This window comes from Podarcis tiliguerta, assembly GCF_965153285.1.
Source record: "Podarcis tiliguerta genome assembly, chromosome: 9".
NCBI lineage: Eukaryota > Metazoa > Chordata > Lepidosauria > Squamata > Lacertidae > Podarcis > Podarcis tiliguerta.
In genome coordinates this window covers 37,021,570-37,047,189 of record NC_139542.1, presented here as the reverse complement: position 1 = coordinate 37,047,189, position 25,620 = coordinate 37,021,570, and the positions used below count along the sequence as shown (strand labels likewise).

Genomic DNA, 25,620 nt, shown 5'->3' with positions numbered 1-25,620 from the left:
TAATCATGCCCTTATAGTATTTCAAAGGGTCAGAGGATACTGCAGCCTCATGAATGGAAGGCGATGAGATATACAGTGCATGTCAGAAAGTACAGTGAAATAAATGAATCTCACATTGATTCACTGGGCCCCAAGTTAAGACTAGGTATCTGAAATATTTAATGCCGATCTCAAATTGACTAAATACTTTTTAATTATACCTGGCTCTTACAACTGAATTCAAGTTAATGCTTGCTTCTGCAGTTTAAGAGAAATATTTAAGTAAGAAGGTCTGATCCACATAATCTAAAAAATGCAGGATTAACACTTAAAAATTATCCTGCTGTTGCCCAAAGAGCTGCCTGGTTAGGCTTGTCAACTCAATATTCCATTAGGTATGTAGAAATCCTATTTAGTGCTTCTATCCCATCTTCAAATGTAAATTGGTGGTGCATTGACAAGAGCTATGGCAAAGTAGAATGACAGAAAAGCCACATGAAATGTTAGTTTAACTAAGCCCAAAATAAATATTAAGTTTTCTGATGCGTGATCCCAAGTAACAGAGACCGCTATCTGCATCCCCTCCCACTGTATCCCCTCCCAGTGGATTTCAAGAGTGAATCTCCAGGTTGCAATCTGGCAACCATAATCAGAATATATGCAGACACAACTACACACACACACACACACACACACACATTATATTCCATCACAACAAAGCTGCTACATCTGGGAATAAAACCTTAGGTTTCTAAGTTTGGAGCCAGTGCATGGTTCTTGTGCGGACTATTCCATGGTATATGTACACTATGATCCATTAAGACAGATGCTGTAAAACTCACACCCATTCCCCCCAAAATGTATTGTCATTTGTCTTCTAGCACTGTTGCGCAGAAATGTCCTTTCCCTCTCGTAATACCGAAATCCCTATTAAAGCTCTGACGACCACTCTCTGCCTCTAAGCTCAACCAATAAACCTTCATGAAACGCAACCTTGAACTGAGTTTGTCATTACCTCTTGTTTCAACAGCGCTTATGCATCTTCTCAGAATTGTGAAGCCAAGCTTATCCAACTGTGCACCTAGAAGGAGAAACAGTTTGAAAATATCTCAGGTCTATAGTACACTTCCCTTACAACAATATAAAGACTAACAATGGGAAGAAATGCAAAATTAAGCCTACTCAAACTTACAACTGTTGCTTCTTCAAAAGCAAGGTTATTTTTAACAAAATTACAACTGAAGACAAGTACTTACTTCCTTCTCTTTTTATGTTAGCCCTGTTCAAATTGAGAAACACCTGGCAAAGAGAGACAGAAAAAATATATGTACACTCAAATGCAGCTGGGGGGGGGGAAGAAAAAATAATCAATATCTTCCCTGCTAAACAGGGGAAGTGGGCTGTTCCATCATAGCCAACAAAAAATTATGGTGCATCAGTACTGGAAGTTAAGGACCAGACAACCCAACACTTGTAGTCCATGCTGGCCTGATTCACATGTCAAATTAAACCAGTGGTTCTCAAACTTTCAGATTAAAATTTTGCTCACACAACACTTATTCCCCCCCCCATAAGAAATACATTGGAAAACAAAAAGAAACAACATCTAGCAGTGCTTAATTTAAAACATAGAACACAACTATTTTCTAATATGATCAAGAGTGTATAAAACAATGCAGCTACATAAGAAACATAAATCATTCCCAAAAATTTAATACTTAATTGTCCTTGAAACTTTCTGACACAGTTGCCATCCTCTCCTGCCACATCAGTGTGGCATGCCACACCCTTTAAGAACCACTGCATTAAGCATAGTTTAAAAAAACAAGCAAACTATGGCTTAAGGTTACTGGAGCACACCACTGAGAAGTTCAAACTCCATTCCTTCCCCAGTCCTGCTGCTACTTCCTCACCAGGGAACAGGACAAAGTCTGGCTTGTTGTGATTCCAAACCTGGGCTCGTGGTTTGTTTGCAGAGAAACAAAGCACAAATCCAGGTTTGGACATCATGATCAGCCAGATTCTGTCTTGTCTGTGAATTCACATTAAACCACAGCTTCATTTTAACGTGATGTGCAAATCAGGTTGCCGTGACAATGCTCAACCTATATTAACAGCATAAAGAAACAGGAGGTTGGTCTATGTAGTAATATTTTGCCATCACAACAACAACAACAAAATAATAGTTTTGTTCTTACAGCTTCTTTTCCATCTAAGGCTTCGAACCACTGGTTTCTGTCCTCTTCTGAGAATGCTTGCATGGTAACAGGCATACCAGGTCTACCAAAGCACAAATGAAGGTAAATAATTAATTTTTTTAATCTCTAATGAACATTAATAATTCTGCCCAAATTATTATCATAGGCACTCTACAAAATCAATATGGGCATGCTTGAAACTATCAAATATCCTTGAAGTTGGCATGTAATACAGTCCACTATAACCCTTACTTTAAAAGAAGTATTAAAGAGAAGATACAATACTCAAACCAAAAAGGATGGGGGAGCAGGCAGGACAATAGATCATAAAATTGTTATGCAGTATTATTTCTAGTTGCATTAGTGTTAGGGTCTATGTGGATCAGGTTCACAAGAAAGAATCTACCTGTTTTACTTGTTTAAATTTAGTCCCAAAAGTGCTTAAGATCAAATGAGCAGCCTTTGATCACATTTTACACAAACTTATTCGAAATCCTGGACTTCATTTTTACGCTGCTACAACGAACATAGGGCTGCCTTTACAGGCTATCTGGAAACAACTGTTAGTGCAAAATACTGCAACACAGTTGGTTATTAAGTGGGACTAGACATAGAATACAACTTTAGTTCTTAGAGAGTTACACTAGACTTCCTGACCATTTTGGAATGCAATTCATAATTATGGTTCTGATCTTTAAACAGCTCAGGATCTGGTTACATGAAGGACTGCCTCTTCCTGCATAAATGTAATCTGTGCATTAAGATCAGACTTGTTGGGCCTTGCTCTTAGATCCTGCCCATGAACTGGATGGTGACTGCTTTAAGGGCCTCCTCTGTTGAAGCACCCCATTTTTTGAATTCCCCTCCCAGAATTGCACCATTTTGGGTTTGGTTTTGTTTTACTAGCCAAGGCCTTTTTCACTGTTTGTTGTAGTGACGTGGTTTTGTGCTGGCATTTTATTTTATGGCTGGGTGATGCAGCTTACATGTTTTATTGTGATTTTATAGCCTTCTTGCTAAAGAGCAGCCTATAAACTTTCTAAATAAATATGTAAGTTGCTACAAGGTGAACCGGGTGAAAAGGTGAGCAGGCATGCAGGAGTGGCATGCTTTAAACTCGTTTGGTGTTATGGTTCAAGTAAGTCTTTTTCACAGAGATTCCACACTCGTATTCACAAACCCAAAACACAAATACGCAAAAACTGGAATAAATGAATTCAGCTGTCCTTTACTGCCATAAAACTGGTATGTCTATTTAGGGAGTGGGGAGGCACTGAGGGCTTCATGCCAGCACTAGGTATGGTCAAAGCAAGTAGGTCGAACGTTTCGGCTCCCGAACGATTGAAAACTGGAAGTGATTGTTCCAGTTTTTGAACGTTCTTTTGGAAACTGAACATCCAATGGGGCTTCTGATTAGCTGCAGGAGCTTCCTGTAGCCAATCCTGCAGCCAATCTGCAGGATTCTGTTCTAAGGTACGACTGTATGCCCAAAGTTGCCATAGGCAATTTGCACTCACTGCTACACAAGACACAGGTCTCTCTTGCTCACACAAATATACACAGAAGGTGCCTCCCAGCCTACTTCCTCAGCTTTGTCTTGTTCATGAACAGGGTGATATTATCATCTCCAGTCACACTGGGGTTTGCAGAAAGGTTGAAACCTCTTTGCCCAGCTCAGCATGAAAAAGGGAATCAACACCAGGTCATTAAAGAAAGAAATATGCCATCAAATTGCTGACAATCTTATGGACCGTGAAAAATTTCTTGGAGCCTAGAAATGCTCACTGGACAGCTATCATTTTTTCCTAGTTGGTAGCCATAACTTCCCTGTTTTACTTCTGTGCATTTGAAAAACTTGAGATTAAATGCATTAAATAGGAACATAATATTAATATTTACCTGACCAACTTACCGATCTAGTGCTTCCATGTCAAAACAGAACCGCCTATCTATAGTATCAGTATTCCTTTTGGTACAGTACTTAAGGAGAAGGACTTCCAGCTCACCCTGAAAACATTTCATTATATGAAAACTTTAATATAGGAGGCATTATTAAAAACATAAGGAAAAATCATAAATCAGGTAGCATGTGTTTATTTAATATCGCAATTTCTAAATTCTGATGTGCACAGAAATTTACTTATTCTTGTCATTTAGTTTCCTTATGTAAGTCTTCTTCAGTATTGACGACCTCTTGGACTTAAACATGCTTTACACACACACAAAATACACTATTGAACCTCCAACTTGGGTTGTCTGTAAGTATATCACAGTTGGGTAACACTTTTTAGACCAAGGGCTGCATTCTCTTTTTAGTGTTTTACCCAGGAGCATATGCAAGTGTGGGTGGGCCCTTTGAATACAATTCGAGTTGCAACCAGGCAAACACACTTGGGTACAGAATAGGACTTGTGAGGGGTATGGCCTGGAGACAGTTTTGAGGATCAGATAAGAGTCCTACCTTGAGGGCCACAATTGGCCCCCAGGCCTGGGATTCCCTACCCTGAGCGGATGTGAGGGTGATCTAGCTGAGACATCTGTCACCCTACCCTGAGCTATGGAATGAGAATGAGAGAGGGGCATCTTCAGAAGTTTCTTACAAGTACTGTAAGCCTTTGGAATACTAAGCACAGAAAGAAAGACTGTTGCTGTCAGAAGGCCATGGAGAGTCACATGGTTGTATCCAACAAAGTTGTTTCATTAACGAAAGGACTTATCCTCCCTTATGCACTCATAGATCTTTTCTGGGGATCCTCCTAATCCTTTAGAGCTGGCGTGGAGGGGGCACGAAGAGTGAAGAGGCAGGGGAAATTCTGTTATATAATTTTTGCCAGTTCATTGGATACAACCCATGGAGTTTGCATCTGGTCACAGTCTTAAGGTGGTACAAGGCACAAGGTAGTAGACATTCAAATGAGGCTCTACTAAGTGATATGCCAGATGTGCTTGGTTTACGGTTTCAAATATGGGGGAAATCAACCACTGTATGTTCTTTCTTCCCAGCAGCCCTAAGTACAACCTGATGCCTGCAGACCCTGATTTGATTGTCTGCTACTCCTATCATTACCACACATTGGGTCTTAAGACTGTGACCAGATGCAGACTCCATAGCTTCACCATAAGACAACTTTTTCCTTTCCCTCTAGCCTGCTTACTATCTAGCCTGATGTAGAACTTCTGTAGAACTCAAAAGCTTTCAAAATATTTCATGATATTTTGGTTGGCCTATGAACGTATTGCCCTAATCTGAATTTCTGAATTTGTTAAAAGGTTCCAGATATTACAGACACAGAAAGCCTACAAAATAAAGTAAACATGAAGCTACTAAAAAACTTTTCAGATGAATGTACTTTTTTGCATTCCCCTACCTAGTTATTCTCAAACTAAACTTTAATCCCTTTGGCATTAATGCAATACTGCAGATAAAATAAGAACATTTTGGGATAGCATCTCCTCTGCTCTTTACAACCCAACCCCTAGAACTTTTCAAGAATTCTTATCATTTCATTATTATACCTTACTATACTTAAAACAAAAAAAATGTCAACTACACAGAGAAGAACTATAGAGCATGCCTTATCTCTCATACTCTCATTAAGATACAGGGCATGAAGTACAATGAAATGTGAAATGTACTCACAATCTTTCCTCCTGACCTGTGCTCAAAGGGTATCATTGTAAACTTCTTTGTGTCCTTCTTGTACATGCAGTAATGTTTTACCCAGCTGGACCCAAATGGTGCAGGTCCTTCAACAAAACAGAAATGCTCAGCTTGAGAAGTATTTAAACATACATACTTTTCCATTTACATACATTTCTGCTCTGAATCTATTTTACAAACTTTTGGACTGCAAAATTTATGAGTTATCCTTCATCCATCTGCTTTTAGAGAAGGTAATGAATAAAAACAAAGATCCATAGTGAGAAGTAAGAATAGGAGATCTGGAGAAATGTGGGCAGAGACTTATAAAAGTGGGAGTGTTTCTAAAGGGGTTGCAGTGGGCTGCAGTGGTAAAAAGGAAACACTCTGTGCGATCATTTGGTTGGATCCCAAGGGTGCCCTTTCATATATGGAAGGCATCTTCCACTCCCAAAGGGCACCGTTATGTACTGAAGTTCTCACCCTGGGCCAGCAGGGGGATACTGTAGATAGTTCAGGTCCACATATGCAAATAAGGGATCAAAAGTGATGTTCAGTGATTGGATAGTTACAGAAAGTTGTTACAGTTACGTTGTACGAGCTCTATATAAACAGGCTGGCTAAACCCTTCAGTTCACTTCTGTTCTGGCCTGTGAATAAACAAGAGCTGTTTGAAGAATCGCTGTGTCGTCTGATATGTTCACCTACAACTTAACAGGCACTGTTCTACATCTTACAATAAAGCATTGCATGCAAAAATGGATGAGCTGCAGAACTCAAGGAGCTCATTTTTTTGCTCACAGTTCTTTGGATACCCATTGTTCTGAAACTTAAACCTAAAACGAACATTCGTAATTTTCTTAAATACATTTCCTGTTGCACATTTGTGATTCCTATTTGCTCATTTATTTTTTTTAAAAAACTTGCATTCAGCAATTTCATTTTTAAAAGATCACAGTGGTGGCATATACGGTTGGATCACTACAATATGTTGTATGTGGGGCTACCTTTGAAAATGGTATGAAACTGCCAATGGTTCAAAACAAGGCAGCAAGTTTGCTACCAGGAACTGGACTGTATGATCATATTATACCCAAGCATTGTCACCTGCACTGATCTAACTATTTCAGTATTTGTTCAAAGTGCTCAACAGCAAAACTTATGGCAACTTCTTATAGCATATTACAGCTCTTAAATTACAAAGGACAAAGAGATAGCATGGAAAACCTACAGAATTAAAATAAGAAATGTGCGCACAAAACAATGTTAACTTTACTCCTGACCGTTGTGGATCCTAAGGAACTATAGGTGAACGGCTTTAATCAGTAGTAACCTAAGGTAGAATCCCCAAATGCAAGCTGAGCATCAAAATGATTACTATAGTTATCACTTGTTATTTGCATGCTATCCTTCATCAGAAGATCTCAGGGTTAATAAAGTAAATTATTATTTATTGAACTTGTTAGTCACCTGTTAGTCAACCTGTATTTAATATTTAGCGTATCTTATCTAATCCATATGTAAAATCACAGCACACTTTAAAAAGCAAAATTACAACAATTACTAAACATCAGCGATTTTCCTCCCAAAGCCCAGACATACTTATCAACTGACAGAAAATAAAAGGCAATTCCAAATCCTTTCCCCTGAGCATCAAATGTATGGTCACCCTGAGCAACCTTCACAATTAGTTTCAAAAACTCTCATCACAAAAGTAAGCAAGTATCTTACTTTTCTCCTGCACATAAAGGTAGCCTTCCTTTGCAAATTGGTTTGCTCTTTTATGCTCCAGGGGATTTCGCTTGATTTTGTTCATGAGATCTTCGACTTCTGATCTTGTCCCTTCAAAACGATTTCTTGTCTATGTAAGAGAAGGTTTTAGAAAATGTTTTTAAGGGTGAAAACGGTAAACGGAGTATCCCTATTTAAAAAACCAAAAGAGCCAGGGTGATTAACACGCCTCTTGGGTGTCTGACATCCCTAAAAACTAATTGAAGGTTTCTATTGTTGTTTATGAGCAAGAGAAGCTTTAAAATCAAAGCTACATTAAGCTTCAAGAAGAAAGTTTGGCAAAACAGCAGGTGGTGCCTAAAGACTCTGTTGGCTTGTTTCAAGGGGCAGGGGGAACAAATGATGGAATGATCAATAGCCCTTTCAGAAACTGATCCTCGTTGTTCATATAATATATGGTAGACCAGGCTTTCCTGGTCTTGGGTCCAGGACATTTGCCATCCCTGACCATTTAGGATGTGACAGCTGGGGCTGATAGGAGGTGGAATACAACAACATCTGGGGATCCACGGTTGAGAAAGGCAGTGTGCACAATTGGAAGCAGCTACTAAGTCCCACTGGACCAAGCCCTTTATCCCAGTAACATTATATTGGAATTTTGTTAAGTGGACACAGACATTTAGGGTTGGTAAAAACAAGTACAAACAAGTGGATTTATATTACATAAAGTTACGTTTTATTATAGTACATAATGAAAAGGATGAAACCTACAGTTGTGGTTACTACCTTCAGCAAAGTCACCACAAACCATACAATACAGAGAACTGTCAGAAGTTCACATTTCAAATAATTCTGCATGCATGTAATAATATCATCACAGGAAAGGTGTTTCCAGCTACCCCACCTTTTGTGCTTGGAAGCCCTGTAAGAAGGCTCTGCAGGAAGAGGGGACTGTGAGCAACATCATGGTAGGGTTGTTTCTAGGACTATAGTGAAACAGTGACACTCCCTTGTTATTTTTGCTATTGGGTGCTGCATGTTGTTTAAGTAATCTTGTTCTATTTATAGTGGCTTTTTGTATGTTATTGTATTCTTTCATTACTATGTTATTATGAAATTATTACTGTGTTATTGTTTTGCTATGTTACTATGAAATTGTTTATGTAGTGTTTGTTTTAAATGTATCATTCTTTTAAGTCACTTTGAGCATGATTTTTGAGGAGAAAAGCAGCATACAAATAAAATGAATGATTTTTTTTTAAAAAAAATAGAGTCTAAATGAGCAATTTTCATGTATACAGCATGTAAGTCAAAAGCAGAAATTATTTTTTCACAAGTTCAGTATAAAATAGCTAGAAGAAACACTGACTCAGGTTACTGTACGGAGGCTTAACAAGTCATTCAGCCTTTTTGCCTGAAGATGGCATTGTATTCCCTAAAGCTTATTCGCCTCACTTTTCAGAAATACAAAAAAAAGCAATAGCATGGACAACTTGTGTGGAAGGACATTTAAACTAAATATAAAAAGCTTAAATTAAAGGAGTACCTTCACTTACATTCTGGATATTGATCTGCAGAGCCATTTTGTAGTGATTAAAATCTTTGGCAAGCTCATAACCCTGATGGTAGAAGGTGAACATTCCTTGAAAAAATGACAGGACCTGAAATACAAATAATAATTATTATTATTCCCAAATTCCTGGGAGTAAGCCCCAATGAATACAAGTTGAATAACTAGTTATTAGTAGAATTCCACAGGATTGCGCTGAGATATTTAAAATTAAGGTCAAAATCCATACAGATATTCAATACTCATAATGCGGAACGCAACTAAATGTCCTGAGCAAGAAAAAACTCAAAAAGGAAACAGTACACAATAGTACAATTGTGAAAGACAGCCTCCTTAGCTTAAGCTGGTTTTTCCTAGCCTTAAGGTAAAGGTAAAGGGACTCCTGACCATTAGGTCCAGTCGTGGCCGACTCTGGGGTTGCGGCACTCATGTCGCTTTATTGGCCAAGGGAGCCGGCGTACATCTTCCGGGTCATGCGACCAGCATGACTGAGCCGCTTCTGGCTAACCAGAGCAGCGCATGGAAATGCCGTTTACCTTCCCACCAGAGGGGTACCTATTTATCTACTTGCCCTTTGACATGTTTTCGAACTGCTAGGTTGGCAGGAGCTGGGACCGAGCAATGGAAGCTCACCCTGTCTGGTGATTCGAACCGCCGACCTTCTGATCGGCAAGCCCTAGGCTCTGTGGTTTAACCACAGTGCCACCCGCGTCCCTTTTCCAAGCCTTAGCACCCATCAAATACATACTAACTCACTTCTTTGTGTTAATAGCTACACAACCAGCACTGTCCACAAAGCTGTGATATTCACACAGAGATCGCAACAGTGAGAGATATTGCCAGATAGAAGCACCTTAAACATGACTATGTGAATCTGTGAAGGAGAACTTATTTGGCCTCATATTGGATGTATCAGTTCAGCATGCAAATGAAAAAGAAAATGAGCTACACTGATGTAGAGAAAGCATGTGCAGGGCCTTGCACTGTTTAATCAGATTTTGTGTTTTGCTCTCCGCTACACCCATTACACTTACTCTTACATCCTAAAATTTATTTCACAAAGAATATTTTACACCGCAGTACTTACAGGTTCTACAAATTCAAATTTCTTTCGTTCTTGTATCTCTTGTAGCTTACACACATATTCAAGTGATAGTTCATAGAAATGTTTTCGGTTTACCTCCACTTGGTAGTCTGCCTGGATAAAAAACAATGAAACAGTGCTTTAAAGAGTCACACATGCTATTCAGACTGATGCAAACTATATTCTGCACGGACCACCACAATCCAACACAGTTGAGTGCATCTAAGTAAACTGCGCAGTGGACTTAAGCACACCTGATTATGACCCAAGTATTTCAAATGACAAAAAGGACAAACTTCTACGCATGGCCCAGGATTCATTCCACAGTGTTCATTAGATTAGCCTGTGTATTGCAGTTTGAAGTGCTCATGCAGTTTAAAAACAAACAAACCCACATATGTAAACTAATAAGTGGATAGGTAAGCAGATAGGAAAATTATGTTTACTTTCTCACTTAAGAAGGGAAACATCTTTGACAAGTTAATACAGGCATTACCTCTAATAACTGAGTTTCTTTCTTCTTAGCTGACATATTTAAATGCTTGTCTAGTAAACTGTAGTTCTTTTCTGTTTCTTTATCAAATTTCTTCTTTTCTTCCTGTAAGTACAATTTTAAAAGTACAAGAAAATTTAAACAGTGAAATATGACAACACATATTTCACAAATGTACAAATATGCTTATAGATGGAATACGTGGTTACATGCAACTCGCATTTGCACAAGGAACGTATTCATTTTCACTTTCTGCATGGGAAACCTCTGCAATTTTGGCCTATGCTGCTCTGCTTAAAATATGAAAAGCAAAAACAAAGTGTGCGCACACATACAAACCCTTCAACATTTCTGAACTGAATTTTGTAATCTTAAGTGCTACACTATCATTTATTAATTTATAAAGCAAAAATGTGTAATTCTGTTCCAAGATCCTAAACATACAAGATAAGAGTATTTTTATTTATTTAATCCATTTTTTAAATGCCCATCATTACTTAAGATCCTAGGGTGGTTTATGATATATCCATCAAAATTAGTAAGTAAAACTACTATAGCAATGCATCAAGTAGACTTCATCAATTACTGCTGAATTGTAGCCCTTTGGAGGTGCATGTGGTAAATTATTGTTGGGTTTCTCCAGCATAGTTTAAACAAATCAATTTTCCCAGTTGTTGAATTTAACAACTGGGAAAATTGATTCGTTTAAACAATGCTGGAGAAACCCAACAATGATGTACCACATGCACCTCCAAAGGGCTACAATTCAATAAATGCGATTCCACCACAGAGAAGACCCTATTCCATGTCACTGTCCAGTAGATGACACCTATGAGCAGAAAAAAATTAAACATGTTTCATTTCCTTTAATCAAGTGACAGTCTAACCTGCGGATCTCAGGGCCAAGACAAGCTGATACATAGATGGACTCCACAATGCAGCCTACGTTCATTATGTTCTAGTCACTTGATTAAAAAAAACGAAATGTGTTTAAATAAATTTGATTATTTAATAAAAACCGCATGAATGTGCAAGTGAACAAAACAATAGTTCTAAAGAAAAAATCCCCTTCCAATTTTAGATGATGAACCCATTTCATGGCCTTTTAGAAGATGCATTCCCTCCTGTATGGGAGAAAATGAGAAATGCCTCTTAAGAAGGCATCTTCTCCCTCATATATTTGTAGAACTTACATGAAAAATATCTAAAGCTTTATTTAACTAGGGGCATGTGTTTTAATCAAGCATACTCTTGCAGTGCAATCCTATGTTTAGTCAAACATAAAAAACCCCACTTTTTTCAATGGGGTTACACTGAGTAAGTGTGTTTAAGACTGTATTCTTGATTGATTGATTGATTGATTAGCAAAATGTTAGTTATAAGTGCTTTCTTCTGGGTTACGTAAACCTAGAATAGTAGAATGGGATCATTCATCTTAAATGCATTCAATATCTGTCTGAAACTAGAAGAACTGAAAGTTAGTGTTGGTAGATTGGAAATGGCCCCTATTTCTATATGCTTTTGGTATATTTGCCCCTACTTCTTTATGAGCTAGGCCTGCAAAAGGGTTTTTTTTTTTAAACTCCCCAATCTGTTCAAAGTTAAATGTTCTCTAATTTTACCTACCAAACTAACACACACAATAAAAATTTAACTACAAAGGAAAAAAGCTACCAACAAACCTTTACAGCTCCAAGTTGCTCTTTTCTGAATCTTTCCAGAGGTTTGATCAGAGTTTCAGTAACACTAAGGGCCTTCCAAGGAAGAAGAAAACCAAATATTAGTCTTACAAGCTTACACTGTGTACTTACAAATATTTCAATTTGCAGAATTATTGTAGATCTGTTTCCATAATTTCAAAGGCGAAGTCAACCTTTCTCTCAGGCCAACAGCTACTTTGACATTAGAAAAAGCTCCAATTGTACGTGTACATTGTTTTATCAGTCATAAATATTTGTTAAAGGGGTTGGAAGAGTCTTGCCAGAGTACACACCTTCTGTGCCAAGGTCATTATGGGTACTGGTGCAGGAAGGTGGTGAATGCATGCACTAGACCCATATACACAACCAGACTCGTTTTCAGAACTCTGTTTTCCTTGTTTATAGAATCATAGAATTGTAGAGTTGGAAAGGACCCTGAATATCATCTTGCCCAACCCTCGGCAATGCAGGAATCCTGCCCACAGCCATTCCTAGGTGGGCTTGAACAACCAACCTTCTGGTTAACAGCTACACACACTGACCCATTGCACCACAATGCACACAAACTATAGTATATGTACTACACCAGCAAAGTTTGAAAGTTAGCATGCATTTTAGGGGATTTCTGCTTTCCTCCTTCAGCAGAAACTCCAGATACACGTGTACAAAGCAAGTTGCACGCTAGACAGCTACAGAAAGGCTTTAATGGAAACAAAAAGCCAAAAATGTCCTTTTTAAAAAAAACTTCATCAATTGAAAGAATATTAATTCCTGTATTATGATACAGTCAGAAAATTATACTAAATTATGACTGACATTTTTAAGTCTATAGGATGCAGGAAGTTGATAATACTTGTCAGAGCTGGCTCCTGGTCCCAGCTCACAGAGGACCAACGCTAGCCGGTAGTAATGTATCAAAGTCTTTATTGAAGTATAGTTTCCATTTCCAAGCCTCAGCGCCCCAGCTCTACGTCTAGAGTCTAGACCGGCGAAGCTCCGTCTGAATCTCCGCCCCCTGTACACCAGTTTAAGACTCTAATCTTACTCCACCTCTCCCTTCTCTCCTTTCTCCTCTGGGTCCTGCTGCCCCCCGGGGTCTCCTCCCTCCTGGACTCCTCTGACGCAGACGTTGACCCTCCTGACTCCTCCCGCTCTCTTCGGCGGGCTTTAGGACTTGGCTCCCTACCCGGGCTGCCAACTGTGCCGCCTTCCTGTACATTTGAACTTGGTGCGCGCGCGCGTTTAACCTTCCTCTTAACCGTTTCCTCGCTCCCTGACGGAGGCGTGGTCGATCCTGCCTCATGTTCTCCCGCTGGTAGCGCGCCGCCTGATCCCGATGCCTGGGACTCCTCCCCCCTACTTCCCTCTGGTGTGGACGCTGGTCCAGATTTCCAGCTGCTGCTCTGAGTCCCCTCTGGCCCCTTCTCCCTGAAGTGCCCCCCTGGGTACTCCCCTTGCCCTGACCATGGGAGCCCCTTTTTGTGAATCCTCTGATTCACTGGACAGACTCAGAGACCTCGGATCGCTGTCATCGCTGACATTTCCTTCGGACTCCTCCCCTTCGCTCTCCATTTCCTCCCTCTCCTGTGCCTCTGCTCCTGAACCCCTGACAATACTCTATGCATACCCTTCAAGAGTGAATGAAAAGCCTAAACTTGCTTTCATATGCTACAGTGGAAGAAGGATGTGTTCTTTGATGCCTAAATTATTAATACCTTCAGTATTTGTCCATATAAGAAAAAAGTACTGTTCTGGGCTCATTTCAGACTAGATATTAAGAACATGGTGTCTGTTCTAAAGGCATTCTTCGAAGAGTCTCCCACGACCCACATACTAACTACTCTGAGTTCCAGTCTGAAAGAACATTTTGCACTCATTCCACTGGCAAAGGAACAGCTGACCTTTAGTTGGTTAGCACATTTTTTTCTTTTTTTAAAAAGGGAACACATTTTTTTTAAATTTATGATTTATTGTAGCAGAGAAAACAAGCTTCTCAGATGCTGAAAAAATTATTTATTTACTTACTGCATGAAATACACAGAACTATAGTAACTTATACATAGATAAAGCAATCTTTTAGAGCAGGACTTAAAAGTCTTATTCCTTTTCATTTTCCCTTTTGTTGTTGTCAACAAAAGCATTTTCAACCCCCCCTCTCAAAATATAATCTGTTTTTTACTTCCAAGTCTCCAGTTTAGACAGATCCCATCCCTCTTTCCAATACAGCCTCACAAGACACGTCACATGTAAGTTCCTTAGTAGAAAGGACTGTGCAAAATTTGAGTTGGTCTGATCAAACTTAGGAAAGTTTCTCAACCTGACTGAGCTAAAGTTTAGGTATATGCCTTTATATTACAGTGGTACCTCAGGTTAAATACTTAATTCGTTCCGGATGTCTATACTAAACCTGAAACTGTTCTAAACCTGAAGCACCACTTTAGCTAATGGGGCCTCCTGCTGCCGCCGCACCGCTGGAGCACGATTTCTATTCTCATCATGAAGCAAAGTTCTTAACCTGAAGCAATATTTCTGGGTTAGCAGAGTCTGTAACCTGAAGCATATGTAACCTGAATCATATGTAACCCGAGGTACCACTGTATTTCTATGAGGCCTTTCACCAGCCCACATGACTGGTAACAGCCCCTTTCCTACATGCACCCACAAAAGCTAGGGGAAGTATCTTCTCCCCCATCTTTTTATGAAATAAGTCTGTAAAAGGTGTCAGCCTTTGAAGGCATTTACAGAGTTCTGCCTAAAGCGTGATTAGTCTTCAGGTGTTGGAGAAGTATTTTCAAGATTTGTGCAATTTGCTTAGATATTCATGGAAATGTTCAAGGAAACTTCTAACTCCAGCATGAACATTTTGACATGAAAATTAGACTCAGCACAATCTTTATAAATTGGGGAAGGTACATTATGAAATATACAAAAAAGAATGAATGAGCACGTGAGACTTGCCTGCTCTAGCACCTTTACATGTGATGGCTTTAACTGGATACAATGCTAAGTCATGATTTAGAATTAACAGCATGAACTTCAACAACCCTAAGACTTGCATGATCCCCCTTCAGCAAATGAGCAAAAAGGATTTCAGATGCTTCCACTAGCATTTTAGATTAAATACAGTTTAATTTGTCACCTGAACCCTAAAACTGTGGCTAATCTTAATTATAGTGAGTTGAAACTAGACAGATTCAAACCATGATTTCTAGTTAAGATTAACCACAATTGTTGAGAGAACACAACAAGCTGTGGTTAATCTAAACTGTAAACGAAAGCTTCCAAACTCATGTTCACAGCCATACCAAAAGAGGAGGGTTGTGTGCAAGTCCAATACTCCTTTTTCGTAATGCTAAGGTAGAGACACAGAGCTAGTTCGAAAGCACTCTTGGGTGCAAGTAGATAAATAGGGACCGCTTACTAGCGGGAAGGTAAATGGCGTTTCCGTGTGCGGCTCTGGCTCGCCAGAGCAGCGATGTCACGCTGGCCACGTGACCCGGAAGTGTCTTCGGACAGTGCTGGCCCCCGGCCTCTTGAGTGAGATGGGCGCACAACCCTAGAGTCTGTCAAGACTGGCCCGTACGGGCAGGGGTACCTTTACCTTTAAGGTAGAGACAGGCAATGTGGTACACTCTAGATGTTGTGGACTTCCAACTTCCATCAGCATTAGGCAACATAGCCTCTGATAAGAGATTATGGGAGTTGTGATCCAGAACATCTGAATAGTACCATGCTCCCTACCCCATGCTAAGCCATGGTTCAGTGTTACATCAGAATGAAGCCTGTAAGGAAACACAAATATGTCTGAGTAAGAGAACACAGATTCAGATGGGTAACATATTTACAATTTTCATTGGTTGCAAATACATTCGGTTTCAAATAAATTATTTCTAGAAGCCGAAAGTAGAATGTATTATTGACCATTGTCTGTTTGTCAAACATTGTCAAATAGGAATAGTGTTGTAAGTGAGCTTATTATCTAACGGAAGATAATCTTTTGAAGTATTTTCACAGCTACAAAGAAAAAGGTTTTTCCAAATTGTAATTCTTAATTAGAACAACTGCATTCTTTTAAGGGTATCAACAAATACACTTGTAATGCCTAGCCAGCTGGACTTGTATTTTGGACACCATCCAAAATATCCCCAAGTAACCAAAAGAAAAATTTCTCTCAATTTCAGCCTTGGGGAATTTAATCAAGTTACAGAAGAGTATGGTTTTATCAGAACTACCCAATAATAGCTTGTGGGAATTTTTTTAAAGCCCCATGTTTTCTTTCAAAAAATGACTCATTTATTTCACATCCCTATGGAAAAAAACAACATTAAGAAAAAAAGTAAATGGGCTACTGATAAAATGTTCCACATTCACTGAACTAAGAGAACAGGCAGGATGTCAACACTACAAGCACATATTTCCTAATCAGCAACCTGCTTTTGAATTTGTGAATATTATTGTAATAAGGTCTTAAGGAAGGAAACAGGTCTTTTAAATTAAAAAAATAGTCTATATTTTCATACATTTGCCTGAAGGGACTATGTTGAATAGGTCACTGAGTGCCTTTTCTGGAAAAGGGGGAGAGAAAAGAGAATGGGAACATGGTTTAAGCTGGCTTGTTTTGAAACTAACCAGAGTTTTCACACGAACCCTGGTTCAAACTATAGAAGCCAATATTGATGGAAAACAAAACCTTCCAAACTCCTTCTCTGAACTGCAAAAGCCCAGAAGGAGGTTAGGCTCTGTCATATAGTGGTAAACCGCAGATGCCCGTGTCCTGTGAAGCCCACTAGTTGCCCTTGCACATCTGCAAGCAAATTTACTCTTCCAAATTTGCCCCACCACTTTTGCCACTTCTGTCATTACTCAAAAACCAAACATTTACTTTCCTTGCCATATTTTCTTCAGTTTCTGCAGTGCACTGCAATGCTGAGCTCAGTATTGCTCTTGCTGCCCCAACTTTATTTCCAGTTTCTTCCTTCATATTTCTTTTGATCACAGATAACACTAAGCAGTTGTTCTTTTAAAGTTGCTTAAAAGGTAAAGGTAAAGGTACCCCTGCCCGTACGGGCCAGTCGTGTCCGACTCTAGGGTTGTGCGCCCATCTCACTTAAGAGGCCGGGGGCCAGCGCTGTCTGGAGACACTTCTAGGTCACGTGGCCAGCGTGACGAAGCTGCTCTGGCGAGCCAGCACCAACGCAGCACACGGAAACGTCGTTTACCTTCCCGCTATAAAGCGGTACCTATTTATCTACTTGCTTTCGAACTGCTAGGTGGGCAGGAGCTGGGACCGAAAGAAGGGAGCTCACCCCGCCGCGGGGATTTGAACCGCCGACCATGCAATTGGCAAGCCCTAGGCGCTGAGGTTTTACCCACAGCGCCACCCGCGTCCCTTATAGTTGCTTAGTTTTTTTGTTATTTTAACTTTTTATAAGCTACTCTGGAAAGCTGTTGAAGGGAGGGCTATATATCAAAACAAATTTTATTGTTGTTAGTCACTTTGGGCATTCTGTATGGCAAGACAGCAAATAAAGAAAGGGCTGCCATATGTTGAGGAACTCTACCAGCAAATTCCATTAACATACTTCTGTGCAGCTACTCGGAGTAAGACATATTTGTGGCATATACTTCAAGTTTTCAAAACATTTTGGCAGTAATAGTTTTAAGGCCAGTTTACACCACAAAAGCAGGTGCTTTACAAGGCATTCTATGCACAGAATGTTGTACTGAAGAGGAATATCTGTGAACAGATGCATTATGGCACAGAAAAATCAATAAAAATTCACATCAGCCTACGGTGTCTTCAACAGATTGTAAAAGGAGAAGTCAGTGATGCAGCTAATCCCAAGACTCTTCATCACCTTTTTTTAAGGTTGCAAGAAGAACGAGCTGTTAAAGAGTGGCCAGAGTTGGAGGAGTTCCTCTGGGAAGACTTTGTAATTTGGACTTTAAAAAAATAAAAACATCTGAGAGAGATTTTTATAGCTTTGGCCCAGATCCAAATGTTATGTGGTGCTATATATCCTAACATTCCATTGGTTTCAATGGAACATCTGTGGAATGTTGGCACTGCTAAAATGTACAGTGAGCTGAAAACATAGACAAGATGAAATATAGTCTCATTTTATTCCATCTGCCAGCACTAAGGTGATATACACACGAAAGTCAAAATATTTGCTATAGCACCCTGAAAGCAGAAACTCACAGCAAAAAAGGTAATGAAGAATTTCATTTTCTGCACTAATTCCTTCAACTTTCAAACTGAAAAAACTGTGTCCTTTAATTCCAAAGAGCTGATGATCCTTTGCATGTGTGTTCATGCAATTTCCTTGTATGGAAGCTTTGAAGAACAGTGGAAAGTGCCATGAAACTGAGGAGTCCAGTAGATACAGTGACAGAAAACAAAAGCTAAGAACCAAATGTATTCTTAGTGTTCTGAAGAATTCATAAGTTAAAAACAGTTTCAAGTGGAGTCTTCTACCACTGCCCCAAACAGAACACCAAACAGAATGATAAGAAAGTGCTGTGTACGGAGTCAGACCACTAGCCCATCTAGCCCAATGTTGTCTATATTCAGTAGTGGCCAGAAGGGCAGCATGAGCCAATCTCACTTCTCAATGCCACCAAGAACTTACCAGTATTTCTCTTTGTTCTTCTAGATTTTTCAGAAAGTTAGAGAATTCATGGAGGGATGCATCTGCAACAGAAATAAAAACATCAAGACACATGGTATACTATCAAAAAAGTAGGAAAAACTAAAGAAAATTACATGCTCATTGCCCCTCATTAACATACCTATACATCGTTCATCATCTGTTTCTGCATCACCAATAAACTCAAATTTAAAGTCTCTCAGTGAATGGGCAAACTTTCTTTGGGCAGCTGAGAGATCTGTAAAGAAAGAAAAAAACAAATTTCAAATCAAGAACCTAGAAGAAACAGAGTACAATATTTACGTTTAATTCAACTTAAATTGAAATTTTCCCATGAAGAGGCTTGTAGATCATGCCGCAAATGCACAAAAGATTAAACTGTAATACACGCTTGTGTAATTTTATGCTTCTTAAAGCTACACATTCAAATCCTTTAAATAACGATGGAACCATTCATAATTATCCAAATGTATTATGAATTGAGCTTGGCTGTATTATGAATTCAGCACCATTTCCGCCAGTTTTATCTGGCTCAGGATTGCACTATTTTTTTAAAAAATGTAGATCACACAATGCTAAACTCAGCTCATCTACATTTTAAATCGCTAGGAGAAAACAGACTTAAATAACTGATAAAATAACATTTTACATTCGCAGTTCAGATATTTTCTAACCAATGCAAACAAAGTGATTGATACAGTCATTAACACTTGTTAGACAACTAAAAAAGCATATGTCATATGAGGGCAACCAAGCTACTGGTTGGTTAAGATTTTGGTGAATATAACTTGTGATGGACCTACGAACCAGACCTGCCACATGGACCTGCTCATAACACTTCACAGTCTACATCCACAACAACCTTCAACCAGCTTACCTAACAAGGTAAGATAAATATAAATTGTCAGTGGTGCTTATGCATAGGCCTAATAATTCATAATATCCATTCTCATTTGGACAGATAAAGGATATTGCATTAGTCAATTGCTTATTTTCTATTTCCCTTCAAGAATATCTTCTCCTAAAGTATGGCAGCCACGGATCAACTTTTCCCCAAGACAGAAACACCTAATGTGAAAACTAGTGATAGAAAAACTCTTAATGTTGTGGACATGGGGAAAATGATTCCCTTTGGAATAATGGAAATGAGATATATTCACCTGAAGTATGGAAAAGACAGGCCCAGGATAAAGGCTAGGCTCCCAGTATCTCATATTCAAGTTATTTATAGTTCAACAGACATGGCTGAAATGGAGACGCTTTACAGATATGCAGACACAAAAATTTTAATCCTGTCTGAAAGTTAGAAGGCAATTGGAATTACTATCTTCCCTTTTAAACATGGATGCTATAATAACGACAAAGTTATCAAAGTGTAGCTACATATTACCGTAATTCCTATAAAAAACAGATATCCCATTACATCCTTATGTGATCTAATATGATTTTAAAACTGTAAGAACTGAGTATTGTCTCAACAATGAAAGAAAAAAGGGGCTGCAATGGTTCCCCCCACCCACGTTAAAAGCAACAATTCTGCCAAATCATCATATTCCACGGTACAGTTTCAGATTCCATGCTGACATGCCAATTACACCCATATAGATTTTCTGCCCACTTAAGACTGTTGACTTTTATAATTCATTGGTGCACTTAAATTCACCACCTACCAATACAAAGGCCATCCACAAAGAACATCTGAAATGCAAATGATATTGTGGGGAGGGGCAACAGGTAGAGGCTAAGATTTTAGCAGCCAACTGATGATGCATTACCAAGAGAGAGAAATGTAAAGTATTCATTATGTTCTCTCATTGTGGATTGCTGAGAAAGAAAAGAAACCAGCAATAAGAACAGAGGCAATGCATCCTAAAAGCAATTGCTATGATAATGGAACTACAACAAAAATATTTTTACAAAATAAACAGCACTTGAGTCTAACAATGAAACCGGGAGGAAGGAAGCTGTTTCCACTGCTTAACATGCACACACCACACAAATAGTAAATAAAGCCACTTCTGCACAATGGAAGTTTGACCCTTCACAGGAGATCCATGATTAGATTCCTTAATGTCTTTATTTCTATATAAAAGCAACTGTGACAGGTTCTGAATTCAACTGAAGCAGCGATACTTGAGTAGGGCGTGTTCGACCCTGACTTCTACAGTGTTTTCTGATCTAATGTCCTTGAGAGTCCCATGGACTGCAAGAAGATCAAACCTATCCATTCTTAAGGAAATCAGCCCTGAGTGCTCACTGGAAGGACAGATCCTGAAGCTGAGGCTCCAATACTTTGGCCATCTCAAGAGAAGAGACGACTCCCTGGAAAAGACCCTGATGTTCAGAAAGATTGAGGGCACAAGGAGAAGGGGACGACAGAGGACGAGATGGTTGGACAGTGTTCTTGAAGCTACCAACATGAGTTTGACGAAACTGTGGGACGCAAGTGGAAGACAGGAGTGCCTGGCGTGCTCTGGTCCATGGGATCATAAAGAGTCGGACACGACTAAACGACTAAACAACAACAAATGTCATTGACCCCAGAGCTGTTGCATTCCTTTCAGTGAAGGCAAGGGGGAAAAGTACCTCATTGTCATCACATCAGCTTCAATTGTATATGCTCTTAGCTGTCAAAATTAAATTTACGAAAATAAACACTATATCATGTGAATCTTTCACTCTTTAAGTGTTATACCAGTGACTTATTCCATTTGTGAAATGGTGACAGTTAACAAAAGCAACATACAGATGAAGGGATCACTGAGTGTAAACAACACACCGCACACAGCATCTCCACAGACAAACAGACAAATCGTCCATGGGATTTTTATCTTAAAAGTATCTGTCTAGCTTGAGGTGGCCTAAGCATAGTTTATCATTCACATTGGTGATGAGAATGGTACATTGCATAAAAATGGTCAAGTTTGTACACATTTCTTGACAACTTTGACTCATGAGTCAATTTTCCCCATAAGGCCATATCCCATAGAAGTTTGTTTGCAACTAGCAGATGACACCAAACTGGGAGGGGTAGCCAATGCTGCGGCAGGCAGAATCCGGATTCAATATGACCTTAACAGAACTGGGCCCAAGCAAAAAAAATGAATTTCAACAAATGTAAGGTTCTACACTAAGGCAGGAAGAACCAGCTGCACAAATATAAGTTGGGGGACACCTGGCTTGCCAGCAGTACATGTGAAATGGATTTAGGGGTCTTAGTATGCCACAAACTTAATATGAATCAACAGTTCATCAAGCAGCAAAACAAGCTAAAGCTATTCTAGGCTGCATCAACAGAAGTATAATTTCCAGATCAAGGGAAGTAATAATTCCACTCTATTCTGCCTTGGGTCAGACCATACCTGGAGTACTGTGTCCCAGTCTGGGCACCACAATTTAAGGAGGATATTGACAAGCTAGAATGTGTTCAGAGGAGAGGGTGACCAAGATGATCAAGGGTCTGGAAACCAATTCTTATGAGGAATGGTTGAGGAAACTGCGTATCTTTAGCCTGATAATGAAAGGACTGAGAAAAGGTATGATAGCCATCTTCAAATATCTTAAAGGGCTTTCATCTGGAGGATGGAGCAAGCTTCTTTTCTCTTGCTCCAGAGTCTAGGACCTGAACCAATGGATTCAAGTTATAAGAAAGGAGATTCCAACAAAACATCAGGAAGAACGTTCTGACAGTAAAAGCTGTTGGAACAGACTCCCACAAGACTCTCTTTCCTTGGAGGTTTTTAAGCAGAGGTTGGATAGCCTTCTGTCATGCATGATCTAACTGAAATTCCTGCATTACAGGGGGTTGAACTAGATGACCATTGGGGTCCCTTCCAACTCTACAATTCTGTGATTCATGAAATATTTCACTCCAATGCTAAATCAGCAGAGATAAATGTTTGCAGTGTTTACTATATCTTAATATAGTATGTTTAGGATCAGGGTATCCAAATACACTTTTATGCCAGGACACAGTATGATATGTGTATAAGGAGCTAATTAGTTGAATGTATAAGTTCCTCTCCTTTATTTGCTCTGCACTTTAACTTGGATGGGTCATATGGCGATAATAAAGAAATAGATTCTGGATGCAAACTTAGTTTACTTCTTCCTTCTTCCTTCCAGCATGTTTGCTTTCAAATTAAGTTGAGTCAACTTCTTCAAAGAGTTAATTTCTGCCAGTTTCCTCATAATTATATGTATGCACACACTGTTTTAATTACCATGTAATTACTAAGCTAATAAATAGTTATAGACTTTATTATGAACTGGGCTTAGGGCAGACAAGTATATAAAAGTATACACATTAAGAACTACACAAGGTCTAGTTTAGTTCACTGAACCCCCTATTTATTTGTACCCAAATCACATTAAGAGGATAATCTTAAAACATACCGTATTTTTCGCCCCATAGGACGCACCCAGTGGGTTTTTTTTTGGGGGGGGGATAAAGAAAAAAAGTTTATTTCCCCCCCAGGCGCGGGGCTGGCGCGGGGGAAGCCCAAGCTTCCCCCGACCCCAGCCCCTAGAACAGCCTGCTATCCGCAAGCCTAGGGAGCCCAGCGGGAAGTTGCCCCAGTCTCCCCAGGCTTGCGGAGAGCTCTCGGGAGACTGGCACGAAGTCGCGTCGGTCTCCCGAGGGTTGCACAGAGCTGCCTGAAGCCTGCATTCGCCCCATAGGACACACACACATTTCCCCTTCCTTTTTGGAGGGGGGAAAGTGCGTCCTATAGGGTGAAAAATACGGTACTTTCATATAAATTATTCTGATCTTATCACATCATATTTTTCAAAAAATATAATAACCACCCTAGGTACTCTTGTATTTTTAATATAGAACCACAGTATGCAATTTGCAGTCTGTAGGCATCTCACTGCAAAACATTCCTGGAAATGGGAATGCTTATTTATATTCACATATACAAGTATTTTCAAGAGTTTGGCTGTAAGTACAGAGTTATCCTCCTGTTATAAAAGCAGACTTCAGACATTTTGAAGTACGTAACAAGCACTATAACTGATCTATTATGGGGAAATGGATTTATGGGGTAGTTCTTTCAAGGAGAACAACAAAGCAGGTGGCAGATTAAAATACAGCATGCTCACTATTTCAGGATTTCATTTTGTGTCTATCCATCTCAAAGGGCCGGTATAGCCCAAATACCTTGGCTAACACACCATCAACTACATGCCTTCTTAAACAATCCAGCAGTAAAATCAGCAGCCACTAGGCCCTTGACCACCTTTGAAAACCTTCTCCTGACAGCAGAAGGACATGGCAAAGGGACCACAACTATTAAAAGAAACTACATAAATGCCTCCACCCTCCTTGCTGCAAGTTTTCTACTGGCTAAATTAGTTTCTCTCCAGTCCAAAAGGCAGATTGTGCCACGTAATCGTCAAGTTTGCTGGCCAAAATAGAATCAAAGTAATTTTACTTAGGTTGGAGGTACAAAATCAGTCCTCTTAGATCCAGGTGCTTCTGCTACACAAAGCAATTAAGGCAACCAAAACTTTAAATTAGGTTAACTAAAGATAAATGCTGGATTAGGTCCTAAAGGTAAATGCCTGGATTTGTACCCAAACATCTCATTATAAAGGAAAGTAGGTCTCAGGGTTCCGCTTACAACCTATATTTTAACAGAATACAAGCAGAAGATTAAGACATGATTATACTACCTTATGAATAATATTGTAACAAGATGAACCTGTGCTATGCTAAGCTGTCATTCATAAAGCTGAAAGCTGAAAGATGGGAAACACATTCTAATTTGTTTTCATTTCCTTTTATCTAACAAAGCTTAATTCTAGAGAATGAAAGAATGATCCTAGACTAATTGATGGGGACAATGATTACCATGTTGGTCATTTTTGGCAAATATGCCACAAGTCGAGTTCAAAGTATATGATTACATCACTCTGATACATGCAGCATAAAAGTATGTCAACATAAATATAGCATTTAATAATAATAATTTTATTATTTATACCCCACCCCATCAACCCCGTACCATATAACTGGTATGAAAGGTACTAAAAAGCCGTGAATTTGAATATTCAAGTTTGTACATGAATTAAAATATTTTAAAGAATATATTCCTGTTCCTTTAAATGGAGCCATTAGCAATTAACCTATTGCATGCAATGGAAAAGGGGTGGGGTGGGCAGAAAAAGAGACAAAATTTGGAACACACAGTAAAGATATTTAGATAAATACACATGCCTGAATACATACTGTATTCATTTTTTTTCATATTCACAGTTAGAATCCTATGACTCAGCTGCTGAACATTTACAAGAGGATGTTCGATGCCCTTGTGCCAGTAGGAGCGCAACTGACAGATGCTCATCGTAAACCACATTCCACAGCACAGGCATGCACTTTTGTGTCATGCACAAACCTCAAACTGTTGTGGCACATTTAAGACTAACAAATGTGGCATGCACTCATGAGAGCCAGAAAACCGGAGCCCACTGTCAGATCCCCCAATTTAAAATAACAATAATACTCTGAGGCTTACAGTGCAATTGTACACATGTTTACTCAGAAATAAGTCCTACTATGTTCAACTAGG

The 25,620-nt window shown here is 39.3% G+C and overlaps 1 protein-coding gene across 2 annotated transcripts in view; it reads right to left on the bottom strand.

Annotated features, from left to right (window-relative positions):
- Nucleotides 1-25,620, bottom strand: part of ARHGAP10 (Rho GTPase activating protein 10) — a 103,101-nt gene that overhangs the window by 51,492 nt on the left and 25,989 nt on the right. For both annotated transcript variants that reach the window (XM_083457281.1, XM_083457282.1), the window contains exons 2-13: nucleotides 19,188-19,283; nucleotides 19,028-19,089; nucleotides 12,378-12,449; nucleotides 10,699-10,800; nucleotides 10,206-10,316; nucleotides 9,105-9,209; nucleotides 7,549-7,678; nucleotides 5,818-5,924; nucleotides 4,090-4,184; nucleotides 2,178-2,259; nucleotides 1,236-1,278; nucleotides 995-1,060 (exon numbers count right to left, since the gene is read on the bottom strand). In XM_083457281.1, the coding sequence (XP_083313407.1) occupies nucleotides 995-1,060; nucleotides 1,236-1,278; nucleotides 2,178-2,259; nucleotides 4,090-4,184; nucleotides 5,818-5,924; nucleotides 7,549-7,678; nucleotides 9,105-9,209; nucleotides 10,206-10,316; nucleotides 10,699-10,800; nucleotides 12,378-12,449; nucleotides 19,028-19,089; nucleotides 19,188-19,283 (1,071 nt within the window). The remainder of the gene's footprint in view (nucleotides 1-994; nucleotides 1,061-1,235; nucleotides 1,279-2,177; nucleotides 2,260-4,089; nucleotides 4,185-5,817; nucleotides 5,925-7,548; nucleotides 7,679-9,104; nucleotides 9,210-10,205; nucleotides 10,317-10,698; nucleotides 10,801-12,377; nucleotides 12,450-19,027; nucleotides 19,090-19,187; nucleotides 19,284-25,620) is intronic.